The sequence below is a fragment of the Lygodium microphyllum genome, chromosome 1 (genome assembly GCF_053477565.2).
Source record: "Lygodium microphyllum isolate KBCC chromosome 1, Lygodium_microphyllum_v1.1.10, whole genome shotgun sequence".
Classification (NCBI taxonomy): domain Eukaryota; kingdom Viridiplantae; phylum Streptophyta; class Polypodiopsida; order Schizaeales; family Lygodiaceae; genus Lygodium; species Lygodium microphyllum.
The window spans coordinates 134,736,588-134,750,973 of NC_141135.1; the positions used below are offsets into that span (position 1 = coordinate 134,736,588).

Sequence of the window (14,386 nt, forward strand, 5' to 3'; positions counted from 1 at the left end):
GAGGCTGTCAAAGAGCTATCCTTAGTCAATTAGGAAGCCATTGGAGGCAAGTGATAGACCTTGCAGGTTGTAGCAAGGCAGCATTAGGTTTCAACCGATTTTGGCAATGAAACATTGAAATTTCTCTCTCTCTAGCTTCTTTTCTATTCTCTCAGCCAATTCATAGGTTCCCTTAGGAGGTCTCAGCCAAATTCAGTTCCAAGAGTGTGTAATTAAAGAATTTCTATTGCTAAACCTTAATTTACAGTAGAAATTATGGTTTACCAACCACCTTGGGAAGAGTGCTTAGAATTGGGACCTAGGACTTCTAACTCAACAATTGAAATCTGAAGGTTTTAGGGAGATTCAAAATGCCATCCAATCAACATTGAATTTGGGGTTGAATTTATCTCTCAAGGAGCAAGGTGAAGGCCAATTCCCAAGCAAACCAAGGGGCAAATTGGTTTGAAGGCTTGCTAGTCATTTGTAACAACAAGAGGCATTTGGAGAGTCTAGAGAGAAAGAGAGTCAAGGAATCTTGGTATATTCCATCCAAATTGCAATACAAGATAAACAAATACTAGAAGGATGTCAATTTTGGGCCCAATAGGCTCTCCATTGTCCAAGATTAAGTGGTAATGTTGCATTTTCAGTTTATTTGAATTTTATTATTGTTGTAATTAGTGAAAATCAAGTCATTACCACCCTTTCCTTGAAAGGAAGGTTAGTTTCACTTGTTACCCCTTCTCAGAAGGGGGGCAGCAATGAAAAGGGAAGAAGACACAAAGTCAAAATCAAACTCAAACTCAAAGTCAATCAAGTGATCACAAGGAAATACCGAGTCATCCCTCAAACCTGGGTAATAGAATGTATCTAAGAAAAATTGGTATTGCCAACATTGTCAAAAAGCAGGCCATTTTGATGATGCTCAAAGGGTAGAGATACACAAACCCAAACCTAAGAATCAAACCCCCACCCATCATAGGGTTAACCTCCAATAGGAGATGTAGGATGGTGGCAATCGACAAAATCAAAGATAGTGGTGGACTTAGACCCACATTGCTACCGGTCAACCATCATAGCCGGTACCGTTTTACAATTCCAAAGGGCATGTCCAATTGGTTTGTTAGACCACATGCTCACTTTGTTTCTATAGAGACATTAGAGGATGCAAGCTTAGTCTATATTTGCGAGTCATCTCTTGATGAGGTGATTGTAGAGGTGCACTCTAGTTGACTGATTATTTCTCTCACTGCTTGGATCATGGATAGTGGAGCCATATCACGATTCAGATAATTCCTATTCGAGACATATTTCTCATGTGAGCCCTTGCAGTCGGGAATGTCTGATGTGGAAATAACTCCTTCGTCACAAAATACTCAATTTATAGAGATTTTAGGGGGCATTTGTCTTATTCTTTAAAAAATAAAGCCTTTTATTTTTGGTATTTAGTATATATATAATTTTTGGTAGCATCTTAAAAAGAATAAAATAGGCATTAATGCACAATTACTTTTTGATTATTGTGAGTTTTAATTTGAGTGGCTCAAGAGTCAACAAGTCCATCTCATTCCGGGGAGGAAGAAATGAAAGTGGATCACATGGCAAAGTTGCTCATACAAAACATCTTTAAGTGATGATATACCCTAGTCTATCATCATTGAGGAAGATCCATAGAAGACGAGTCTATTTTGGAGAGGCATTTTTTGAGAATATGGATGCTAAAAAAATGATCATCTTGTTTTTATTTGCAGCCATATCAGCAATTGTAAGAGGCTTGTTCTATTGTTCTAAATCTTCTCAAATGCTATGTATCAGAGCATAAAGCAAAGTTGGAGTACTATTTGCACTTGGTGGAATTCGTTCAAAGCATAAGATTTTTAAAAAGTGTGATAGGTGTATTAGGTTTCTTTTCTCTTAACACTAGTTCCATGACTTTGTGATCATCAAGACACATGCCTTTTACCTTCTTCTTGATAGTGGTGATGTCTAGTCCTTTGCTTTGTAGTCATGCGAGTTTGATTGCACATTGTAGACCTTGGGTGGCATAATGTCACGAGGACGTGAAACTTTGATGCTTTGCTTATGTTTAATTGACATTTGATTAAAGGATTAATCAAATATGCAATTAAAAGATACACATTTGTTGCACGTGGGGTGCAAGCTACTTTTTCACAGTTGAAGGTTGAAGGACCCTGTGAAAAAGATGGGTGTCAAAGGTAAAAGTTGTAACAAGTTACACTTGTTAGATTTCAGCCATTTTTGGTGTCAATTTGCCCCTAGGACCATTAATTGGCTATTAAGTATCAGTGGTGACACTAGGAACTAGGCATTAATGCATTAATGCTTGTCCAAGGGTCAATTAATGCATGGGACCGCTTTGGGTTGCAAATGGCCTAGCCAATTAATTTTTGGATGGGCAAGGTTAATTTTTTGGGCATGGATTAAGGGCTGAATTAATTTTCAGAATTAATTAATTTTGAAAATTAATTAAATGGCTGGAAATTGCTGAAAATGGATTAAGAAAGTTGCCACTTGGCAAAACTTTCCCATGCAAGTGGGGGAAAGGCTAAATTGGCTTGAAGGGAGAGGGAAATCTCGTTTTTTCATTTTAGAGCTGTTGGGAAGAGGTGTTGGACTGTTGCTGCCAGCTTTTGGGGCTATTTCCCAGCCATTGGAGACCATTTTGGTGATGGAGATTGCATATTCTTGACCTTGGGAAGTTGGCAATTGCTGCTGATGTACTTTCTCTTGAAGATCACAGTCTCTGATACTCCTATTGTTGTTGATGCATCCGTTTGGGGCTGGTACAACAGGGCAGCAGCAGATTTTGATCAGTTCTTCGCGTCAAATCTCAGAATTTTCTCTCTATAGCATTCTCTCATCTCCTTCGGCCTATACTCAGCCATTCTCAGTAATTCTTGGCTATTCGGAGATCTCAGCCATTTTTGGTGGGCTTATTTGTAATTTCTGCAGTAAACCCTAATTTATAGCAGAAATTAGGGTTTAGCAGCCACCTTGGGATCCGTGCTAGAGATTGAAGGCTCAAGGGATTGAAATCAGTAGCTGATAATTGAAGATTATCAAGGGATTTCAGGAGCCGGCCCTTCCCGAATTGATTTGGGGCAGCATTTGGCCAACCAAGGGTCAAATTGGAGAAGAAGTCTTGGGTAAATCAAGGGGCAAATGACCCAAAAGGTTTGTTGGTCATTTATGACAGCAAGAGCAATTGGTTAGTAGGAGGAGATTGAAGAATCTTAAGTTGTACTCCTTCCAATTGAATGAAGCTAAAGAAATATCGCAAGGGGCGTCAGTTTTGGGACCAACAGGGAGTCTACTATCCAAGAATGTTATGGTAAAGTGTGTATTTTACTTTATATACATTTATTTATTGTTGTAATTAACTCTTAAATTAGGTTATTACCACTCATTCCAAGAAGGAAGGCTGGTTTCACATAATAGTGTGGTAGCTTGTGGTTGTAGTTTGTCACTAGTCTTCCTTTTTGGAGAGGGTGGTGAAACTTGATTAAGTACTAAATTATAGCAAATAACAAATTCACAAAATTAAAATGTATACTTTACCATACAATCTTGGACATTGGACACCTTGTTGGCTCTAAAATTGGTGCCTCTTTTGGTATTTTTTAAACATAAATTGCAATTGGACGGAGTACAACTAAGATTTCTTAATCTCCTCCGTGGATCTAAATGCACCTTGTTACCATAAATGATCAGCAAGCTTTCAAACCAATTTGCCTCTTAGTTTGCTTAGGGATTGGCTTTCACCTTGCTCCTTGAAAAGTAAATTCTGTCCTAAATTTTTATATTGGCTGGTTGGCCTCTTGAATTTCCTTGAAATTTCTCAATTTTAGTTGTTTGAATTCAAGTCCTAGGCTCTCAATTTTAAGCATACATCGTGAGGTGGTTGTCAAACTCTAATTTACAGTAAAGTTTGATCAAGATATCTTCCTTTGATGGTTCAAATTGTTAGAAATGCTGAGATGGTTGGGGGATAAGAAAGAATGGTGTAGAGAGGAAAATTTTAGAGTTTCATCGCGAGAAACATTGAAAAGCTATTGTTGCCTTCCTCAAACAACCATAGAAGTTGTCACCTATAGCTTAGGATCACCAGAAAGATTGTCGCCCTCTCTTGTATGTTGTCATGTATACCAAAAGGACCTTGGAGTGCTGTCACATGCTCTTAGAGAACCGATCCTTCGTGGCTGCAAATCACATCAGTAGCCTCTCCTTGCTCTCTAATAGCCTTATTCTCTCTCACGAAGGTTGGAATAGACTTCAATCAGCCCCTAGAAACGTTTTCCCAATTGCATGGGTAAGTTTTGCTAAGTGGCAGCCTTCTAATCCCATTATTTAGCTTTTTAAATTAATTATCATAATATTAATTTTAAAAATTTATTTAGTAATTATTTTAGTTCTCAAAATTAATTTCACTAACCAATAATTAAATTGGTTAGGCAAATTTGTCTTCCAAGTATCATTGAGTAGTTATTGACTCTTCGATTGGCATTAATTAATTAATTAATGCCTAGTCTCTAATGTCACCATTGACATTAGTGCTCAATAAATTGGTCTAGGCTCAAATCTAATATCAGAAACCTTGTATCTGTTAGGCACAACTTATTATAGCTTTTGCCTTTGACATCCATTGCATCTTTCGAGTCCTTGGCATGTTACCATGAAATAAGTACCATGTGCATCACATGTGCTAAACAACCTTGCACATTTGAATAATATCTTAATTAAATGTTATCGACAAGATTAGAGCATCTCAAAATTTCATGTCCCTGTGATAGATCTCCCCCTTGAAATCCCTATAAATGTCCTTGATTGCATTGCATTGCCACATGCTCCAAACTTGCTAAAAATTTACAGCTAGCATGTACATAACATAAAACTGAAAATCAGTCTAGAACTGTTGCTAGAAACCCATTGGATGCATCCATAACTTCTTTTTGTTAATTCTTTTGACTTAACAACCATAGTAAAAGCATAAATTTAGCTTAAACCATGGCTGAAATTGTCAATGGCATTTACTAACACGTTGCTGTTCATGGAGCTAGTTGTAAATCATTGAAAATTGAGTATAATCTGGTCATGAACTGATCAGTTTTGCTGATTTGAGAATTGATCACAAAGTGTTGCAAGTGTGATTCCAAATAGATCACAAATTGATTGCAAAATTGGATAGTAAATAATGCAAAAATTGATTCTAGAAGTGATCATAAACGGCTCTTAAAATGATAAAAAACTGAGTTGAAACTAATCAGAATTTGAATTTAAAATTGAGGCAAAAGCTCATGCCTAGTTGATCATGAATTGATGTAAAAATATAGTTCCATGCCAAGGGGAAATTCATACTCATTTGCATACGTCTCACAGTGACTAGTACTTTGAGTAGTGACCTCATGGTGGTAGACATATTATTAGTATAGTACCTTGGATGCATGTTGAATAAATTCGAGATCCACTACATACGAGAGCTGTCCACAACTAGTGGAGTGGAAGTGCTACCTCCCCTTTGAGCACCAGGCAATGCTACGGACCTCGAATTTGCTGAACCTGATTAACCTTGAATTGAATTTGACTCTACGTGAAAGGCATCTCAGTAAAGTTGCAACAATTGAAGATGGTCTGCCAAGTCATCCTCTTCCATCCACTTTGTATCTATTGGTGAAACAATGCTAAAGCTTCACTAAGAAGTATATGGAAACTTTACCTCTTAACTTTACTTGCCTCAAACTTCCACTAGGTTGTAGGCCTTTCGTCCCCTTAAGCATTGTGATACCTTTTTACTTTCACATTGCTGCAATTCCAACTTAGCTAATATGTAACATTGCATCCAATTGACTAGCCTCCCATGTGTACCTAACATGCTACAGGCACCAGATGTATTAGGAAACATTTTTGTACCAACCATACCAAGATACATTTTTCTATACATTGCAGCATTACTAGTTGGATTTTTTCTAATGACCAACACTATATGGAGCATTTGCATGACCATCATTAATACCATGAGTCCCAAAAACAGTGGGTTGTATATATGTGCTGTCAAACTTGCCACTTTGTGCCCCAACATCATACCAACATTGCTATATATAGGTTTAGCATATTATCAGCCATACCCAGATACATTGGGCCTTGCACACCATGCATTGGTTGTTGCATACCATAAGGAGTTGTCCCATACATCTCTGTGTGCGGTCCCTGACCCACCATAGCATGGAAACCGGTTTCACCACAAAAGTACCTTGGCTGTCCCATCATTGTATGCATGTCCTATTGTCCAAAAAGCATTGGATTGGGACTTTCAAGTTGGCCTTGCATATGCATTAATTGTCTCACTGGCATCATTTGCTTATGCTTACTATCCATGTTTGGAACATCATGCTATTGTATTGGCTCTTCCTTTGGTGTATCTTGCTATTCCAAAGCTTTTAAATATAAATTCCTTTTCTTGCCTTTGCTGCCCTCCTTTAAAGGGTTTGAAAAGCGTATGAATTGAGGATCATTTGCCAATTGCATAAACATTTCAGCTGTTGTCCTTAACTGATTTTTAAACTGGTCATTAAATTCCTCTTTCTCTTGTTGATTATCAACTTCTAAAGGCCTAGAAGGACCTACATTTTGGTCTAAACCAATATTATCAGCGTGCTATCCATGTTGCATGCTTCGTTGAAGATCAAGCATTGCATTTTTTCCGGCACTCTGAATTTTCAGATTGAGAGGCATCATCCTTGCTTGATGCTATATCGCTATCTGAAGACATTATTGCTATAATGCTTAGCTGAATACAATTTCAGCACTAGAGCTAAGCTTTTGACCTTAAATCAAGTGCTTCAAGTCCACCAAGTCAAGGAAATTGATGATATCCCGGCGATGGAACCGTGAAACTAGCCCTCTTACCCAGATAGGGTGGTAAATAACTTGATTTAACAATAATTACAACAATTAATAACTGAGCATAAACTAAAATGCATACATTATCTTAAAAATCTTGGACAATAGACACCGTGTTGAACCCAAAATTGGTGCCCCTCTTAATATTTTTTTAACTTCAATTGCCAATGGATCAATTACAAGCCAAGATTCTCTGATCTCTTTGGATAATCCAAAAGCCCCTTACTGTACAAACAATCAACAAGCAATTTGGGGTGATCGCCTCTCGATTTTACCTAAAACTTGCAAAAATGGAACCATTGATTGGCCAAATGCTATCCCAATTCACAATGGATGGCTTGGCATTTGGAATCCTTGTCAATACAACAAATTGTAGATGCTGATTTTAGTGTGCAATGCCTTATTCTATTGGCATGAGTCCCAAGGTGGTTGCCAAATACTAATTTTTGCAGAAATGTAGGGTTTACTACAGAAATCCTCTTGTTGTCCACCAAATATGGCTAAGATTTACTACAAATGGTTGAGAGATGTTGAGAATGGTTGAGCGCAAGCTGGAGAAGGTGAAAGAATGCCAGAAGGGAGAGAGTTTTGATTTTCACGTGAGAAAAGCTAAAAATTTGATTGTTGCTTGTACCTGACATCATTTAATGCTGTTGCCACCTACTCACGAGGCCTCGAATTGCTGTCGCCAGCCCCTATTTGTTGTCGCCAATTCTTGGAAGGACTAGAACTACTGTTGCCTACTTCAATTTGGTCTTTCCCTACCTTTGGCTACCTTAGATGGTCATCTAATGGTTGCAGAGCAGACCAACAACATCTCCTTCCTTTCTTTTGCAGGCTAAATGCATTGAATTCCTCTCTCCAGCCCCCAAAAACGGTTTTTAGTCTTGCACGGACATTTTTTGCCAAGTGGCAATCTTCTAATCCCACTTTCCAGCATTATCCATCTTATTAAATTAATTTTTATAATATTATTATGGTGCCCAAAAATTAATTTCACTAGCCAATAATTAAATTGGCTAGGCTAATTTGTTTTCCAAGTAGCCTCGAGTAGTTATTGACCCTTAGATTGGCATTAATTAATTAATTAATACTTAGTCTCTAATGTCACCATTAATGTTAGTAACCAATAAATTGGTCTAGGCCAAACTTTGACACCGGGTATCACCTAGTACTTGTTAGGCATAACTTATTACAAATTTTGCCTTTGACACCCATTGCATCGTCAGGGTTCTTGGCTTGTTACCATGAAATAAATGCCAACCTTGCACATTTGATTAATATCTTAATCAAATCTTATTGGCAAGATTAGAGCATCTCAAAATTTCACGTCCTTGTGATAGCAATTTCACGTCCCTGTGATAGCATTGAGCTTCCACTTGGTCATGGTCAAGTCCTAGAAAATAATTTCATACCATGTGAACACATTGTAGATGCTTGTTCTCTAATAGCAATAGAAAATTGGGTTGGCACACTAAAGGTTAGGTGAACTCAAAATTGGTTGAATTAAATAGGGCCAAAAGTATGTTTCTTCTACTTTGCATGATTGATGTTTTTAGAATAATCTTTGAACTGCAGTCTCCATTAGCATGTGATCATGCCTTTTGCATTACTATAACAAGACTAGGCATGACTAAAATTAACATTGTGAGGAGTCTTTTTGGACTTTCCTCCTCTTACAATGAGACATATAAGAATGTTTATTTTGATTGCTGAGGGCTGAAAGAATAGAGTCTCTAATTGCATTGAAAGGTGATCGACTTTTGGAGACCTTACAAAATTAGCCAGGTCAAATTGGGTCTTTAGATTTTTTCAGTATGTTTTGAGGGGCATTGTGGTGGGTTAGGTATTGGAGTGCCCTAAACTAGGAGGATGATGGAATGTATTTGAACCTTCTCTGGATTCTCAAAGACTTGAAAAGGGAGTATTGTTGTATGGACCATTGTTGATAGATTTAGCAAGGTGGCTGCTTATATTGACTTGAAGCAGACAATCGAAGTAAGTTTAGACAGCTAATAGTTTTGTAGATCAATACAAACATATGCCCATAGAATGCTTGAGATTATTGTGGATGATAGATATTCAATAATAACTGGTTTGTCATGACAAGAAATATTGGAGAAAGTTGGTGCAATGCAAACTTTTTCTTCTTACTATCATCTTTAGTAGATACACGAGATTATCTTCAAGTTTTGGATTTCTTTGAATGCCAGTGGCATACCACGGAGACGATATGGAAAAAAAGTATTTATTCATCAATTGTAGTCTTCTAACAATATTGTTCAAGAGTTCAATTTAACCTTCTCTGGATGGGATACCTTTGTTGCAGAGAAACAAATACTATGTCTTACTGATGGGAATTGAGACAAGGAAGTATTCAAATGTATTAGGATCATGAAGGACAAAAGAAAATGGATCTGCAGTCCACTCAGTCTAAATAGTGACCTGACTCACTGTAACTATACACTAGTTGGAGCTTAAACAAGCTAATGAGCTGAAAAGCTAATACAATGCTCTCAATGAGCTTTGCTCAATGCACACTGGTTCTTTAGTATATTCCACTCTGGCCCTTTCTACAAGATTAAACTTGGAGTACTAGAATATGACACCCAAGGTCAAATACTTCTGGCCAATGAACAAAACTTTTGTGGCGTGGAACTGACACCAAGCTTAATATACTGGAGCTACACCATTGCTTAATCTCTGGTGCAATAGGGCTAGTGCTTAGTGCCAAGGCTTGATAAAATTGAAGTACTCCAGCTTTAGCCGGCTTCATCACCTTTGTTCCTTTTTCTCCAGCCAGAATTTTCTCAGCTACTCTCAAATATATTTTAGGTGCTGCAAGGTGTTGTATCAAACCAAAGTTCTAAACACATCGTTTTGCCTCGAAAGTACTGAGCAGAAGATTTTGAATCTTAATTGAGGAGCTCGATTCAGATGTTTCCAGGCTAATTGAAGGCAAGATGATAAAAAACACTGCATTCCAGAAGAGTATGAAATGAGATATGCTAGTTCAACTGTTCTTTTTTACATCTGGACTCGTCCCTGTTAATTTAAGTTGTGAATCAAGGATGAATGATAATTTTGGATGCTAACTTTGGAAATATTGGGCCCCGCTTTTGTTATCTCACAATACATTGCATTCTGCATTGCTGGTATGTGAACACGGCTTTTTGTTCATTTCCACTGCCAGCATTTTGGCTTATGCTGACCACTTCATCTTTGTCTTGTATTTGGAATACTAGTCCTAAAAGACCCTTTAATCTTACATGCAAGAATAATGCATATGAGTTCATTATAAACTATATCACATTGTGGTGCCTAGATGAGATTTTGAACCAGTAGGAGACAGGAGGGAATTTACTTTTTGTGGATTCTGGTTTCATTTCTGGGCCCTGGCTCTGGATTGTTATAAGAGGATGGATTCTATTCTAATACCATGACCTTATCTCCTTGGACTTGGGCAAATTGACGGATTGCCATTGTTGTGTTGGGATCACTTTGATTTCTGCTCAATTTTTTAGCCTGAATAGGTTTTAGTTTGTGTTCTAGTTCAGTATCATACCTGGTGGTCGCAATGATAGGGTTTCAGTAGCCTTGAAACATGTAATGATGTCTCCTGCTGCAATGTGTCAGTTGATAATTGGAAATTGTTTTGTCAGTATTTATTTATGTATTCCATTCTAAGACGTAACTTTGACTATGGCATGTGGAACACTTGACCCCTGAAATTATCTTTGAGGATCCCAACTCTCTGGATGCTAAGTGCTAGTCTACCTTGCCTTTGCAGGCTAAATTTAAGTTGGTTTCAACCTTTATTAGGTGGATGTGTATTCCTAGTCTCCCTGGCCTTATGCAGGTTCAAGCCTAGTCTGCCTAGCCTTACCAGGTTCGACCTAAGTTGGTTCAGCTTTGGAAGGCCTTTGGAAGTACTTATTAGGTGGCTGTGTATTCCTAGTCTCCCTGGCCTTAGCAGGTTCAAGCCTAGTTTCCCTAGCCTTACCAGGTTAGACCTAAGTTGGTTCAGCTTTGGAAGTACTGAATCTTGTGAAAAATCAATACAGCGGATTATTTAGCTCCGTACCAAGTTATTTCAGTCTTTTAACATCTGTACTTTTTCTATGAGCTTGTATGTCAGATTAAGAAAATGAAAATTTTGAATTTGCTGTTTGTTGATTTATTTCTCCAAGTGGCTCTCAAGGACACATCAGGCTGCTATAAGTTTTTCTGAAAATAGTTAAATACCCCTTTCATTTGACCATTTCAATTTGTTTCCATTAGGTGTCTGCAACCATGCTTTCCATTTCCACTGTATCAGCAGGTGGCTTAAAACAAGACAAGTTTGTCCTCTTGGTAAGAATCATGCTGCCGTGTGAAATTGAATTGGTATTTTAGAATGACACTTCACACATTCTTCCTGATCTTTCCCAGATAACAGTGAGTGGGAGTTCCAGAAGTATGGGCGTTGATGTGATGGAGTTTTGTGCTTGTGGATAAGTCTCGGCAAACTTATGAACCTCATTGTAAAATGTTTTCATTTATAAATTTTTGCAATGCCTATGTAATCATGTCAACAAGTTATGGCATGCAAATGATGTCAGAGTTTCATGGCTTTTGACTGCCAGCCGATTTAGTTCACAGGCCAATTCATCTAGCACATCTGATGTGTCTTCCCACACAAAATGACAGCTAAGGCTCGCCAACGTTCTTAAGGCTATTGGACTGCTAGTTTTTTCAAAGCTGTGGAAAAGTGTGAAACAATGACACACTCTGTTCTAGCATGTGTGTGTGTATGAACACAGAACTTGAGTGTATGGTCTCCTGAGGCTATGTTGTTAATTTTCTGTGGTTAGGGTAAGACAAGTGTTAAACAAGTCTTGCAATAAAATCAGAACTGATCTTTTACGTTGTTTTCTGATTTCTGTTTGGGTTGCCTGAAAACAAGTGCCAAAAGAGTTCTTGGGAAAACATAAAAGCGAGTGCTATTTGTTCTCAAGTGGTGACTTGATGACAAGTTGCTGAAGATGATTGGATATGTAATGGGTGCAAGATAATACTTCTGGCAGATATACATAGAGCCCTAGATGAAAGGTGCTAGGCATAGGTACCAAGGAACACCTGGATGCAAAAGATTAAGTATTTTTGTTGATCAGTAGTATGCAAATAAACATTGTTCATTTTTTGTTTTGCGTGTGTTGTATTGGCAGCATTATTGGAATGGTGCGGTGGGTGTATGTGTGTGCACTGACAGGCGCACTCTTTTGTCCACACAGGTGTGTATATGAGGCCGTCATTTACCTGTGTAAAAGAAGTACTACGTTTTTTGATTAGTTATAGTATTATTGCCCTTGGCTTGTTAGTCATGGATGGAAGCATAGTTCATGTTATGATACTCCTTTAAGATCAAGTGTGATACAATTGAGGATGTGCTAGCAAATATTGAGGGCTTGTTCCATTTGTCATGTATATAGTTGCTCATGTTGAGATAGTATAGAGCTGGTGGTGTTGGGATATGGCTGTCTTCAAGGTGAGTGCAAGTCAAGTTTTAATTAAACATGCTTAAAATAATGAATTTAGCCAATATAAATGCACACAAAAAAGCACACAAATATGAGAGAGAGAGAGAGAGAGAGAGAGGCATGCGGTCTCTTTAATCTACCAGTCATACAGTTGACTTGTATTTTTGTGGTCATAGTAATGAATACAATTACTCAAAGAAAATAACGTAAGCTTTACATTGATTTGTATGCTTAAAATTGCCACATTTCTTCAAAGATGTTGAACACTTGATATTGGGTGATTTGTGTAATACTATATATGCCATTTGCAAGAAATTCATAAGAAAGAAAAAACATGGTTGGAAAAATAAAGGATTTTATATTACTGCAAACCTCATAGAACCGTTGGCCTCTTAGAACTCACTTCCCCATTGGGAGCAAGTTAATATCATTTGTGAACATTGCCCCAACGTGACGTGTAAGCCCAATATTCTGCATAGGGTGCTTAATGAAAGGAGTTTTGCTCGGGGCTAAGTTTTGCGCCTTGTAGAAAGTGTCATTGTAGCACTAGGATACAAGTGGTGGGAACATGTAACTAATTCGAGGTGAAAGAGGTAACTAGGTTCAAGAGCAATTGAAATGAATGTGAAAGTCCATTTCACTTGTAGCATCTCTTGAGAATCCATTTTAGTTATTAGGTGTTGGGATTAATTCATGGCGTAGGAGTAAAAGAAGGGGTTCACAATTGTTGAATGTTCACATCGCGATTGCAGATTCTAAGCTTGGATGACTTGAAGGAATCCATCAAAGGAATTGTGCAATGGCACATCTATTGAAAAAGTTTGTGATGATGGCAGCCCTAATATTCTTGATTGCTAGAATGGCCTATGTGCTTTGTACAATTCAACAAGCATAATGTGGTTTCACACATGCTTAATTACAATCAAACATATTGTTTTAATCTACGTTATTGAACAAATTTGCCAAAAGCTAGTGTTAGCATATATTCATTGTCAAGCTTGTGGTAGTGTGCCTTGCTTTAGGTTTTACATGAGTGAAGCGATTTGGATGACCACTTTATTTACTTGCAAGGTAGCATGGTAGCTTTCTTACCGTTGTAAAATCTAAGCTCTTAAAGTTGCTTTGTTTTGCTTTTGTTGTTAAAAGTGCTTTGTTTATGCTTTTGTTGTTATCATGTAAACATAGTAAAATATGAGTAATATCCTTGACCAAAGTTCTATGCTTTATGGTAAAGGGAGCTTTGGCAATGTCAATATTTGAAAGGATAGCAGTGTACTCTCTTATTCTTCACGTTCAAGTCTAATCCATTCACTCTTTGAACTCATGCACATTGGTAGCTAGAATTTCCTCATTATGGTCACATTGTCTAATGCTTGCATACACATGCATAAGAATATCCATTTGCACATGTAAACATTCTTTGGTATACACGTTAATTTGGACTCAGGACCAACTTTGAGTCAAAATAGGGCGTTGTTTCCCAAGCTTGCTTTTTCCTTGACTAGTAATTATTATGTTGCAAAAATGTTTAAATCTTCAAATACCCAAAAATGACTAACGTGGTGGAGAGAGAGAGAGAGAGAGAGAGAGATATATATATATATATATATATATATATATATATATATATATATTAATTATTGCCCTTCCAAATGCTTAAAAAATGCGTAGAATAGAATAACAAACCAAAGATTCATATACAATGCACTTGGTATGTTGGTGCTAATGAACACAAACTACTAAGGCTACAAGAGTTGCTACAAATGTTAACGATCCTAAAGTAGCCTAATGCTTAGGTTTTTTGAACTCTTCTTTGATTTTTGGACTCTTTTATGATGGATTTGCCACCTTGATAAATTGTTTGCTTGCCCTCTTTTCTATTTGGCTTCATCTTGGCAATCTCGCCTAATTGTGCTATGAGAGCTCATTTGTGATACATAATTTGGTTTTCTCGAAACATTTTGATT

The 14,386-nt window shown here is 37.4% G+C and overlaps 1 protein-coding gene across 1 annotated transcript in view; it reads left to right on the forward strand.

The window, feature by feature from the left end:
• The window catches only part of LOC148041709 (RING-box protein 1a), a 30,002-nt gene extending 18,184 nt beyond the window's left edge, over positions 1-11,818 (forward strand). Inside the window, exons 4-5 of the mRNA XM_087681573.1 lie at positions 11,182-11,253; positions 11,332-11,818. Of these exons, the coding sequence (XP_087537699.1) occupies positions 11,182-11,253; positions 11,332-11,369 (110 nt within the window). The 3' untranslated portion in view covers positions 11,370-11,818. The remainder of the gene's footprint in view (positions 1-11,181; positions 11,254-11,331) is intronic.
• The last annotated feature ends 2,568 nt before the right edge of the window (positions 11,819-14,386 follow it).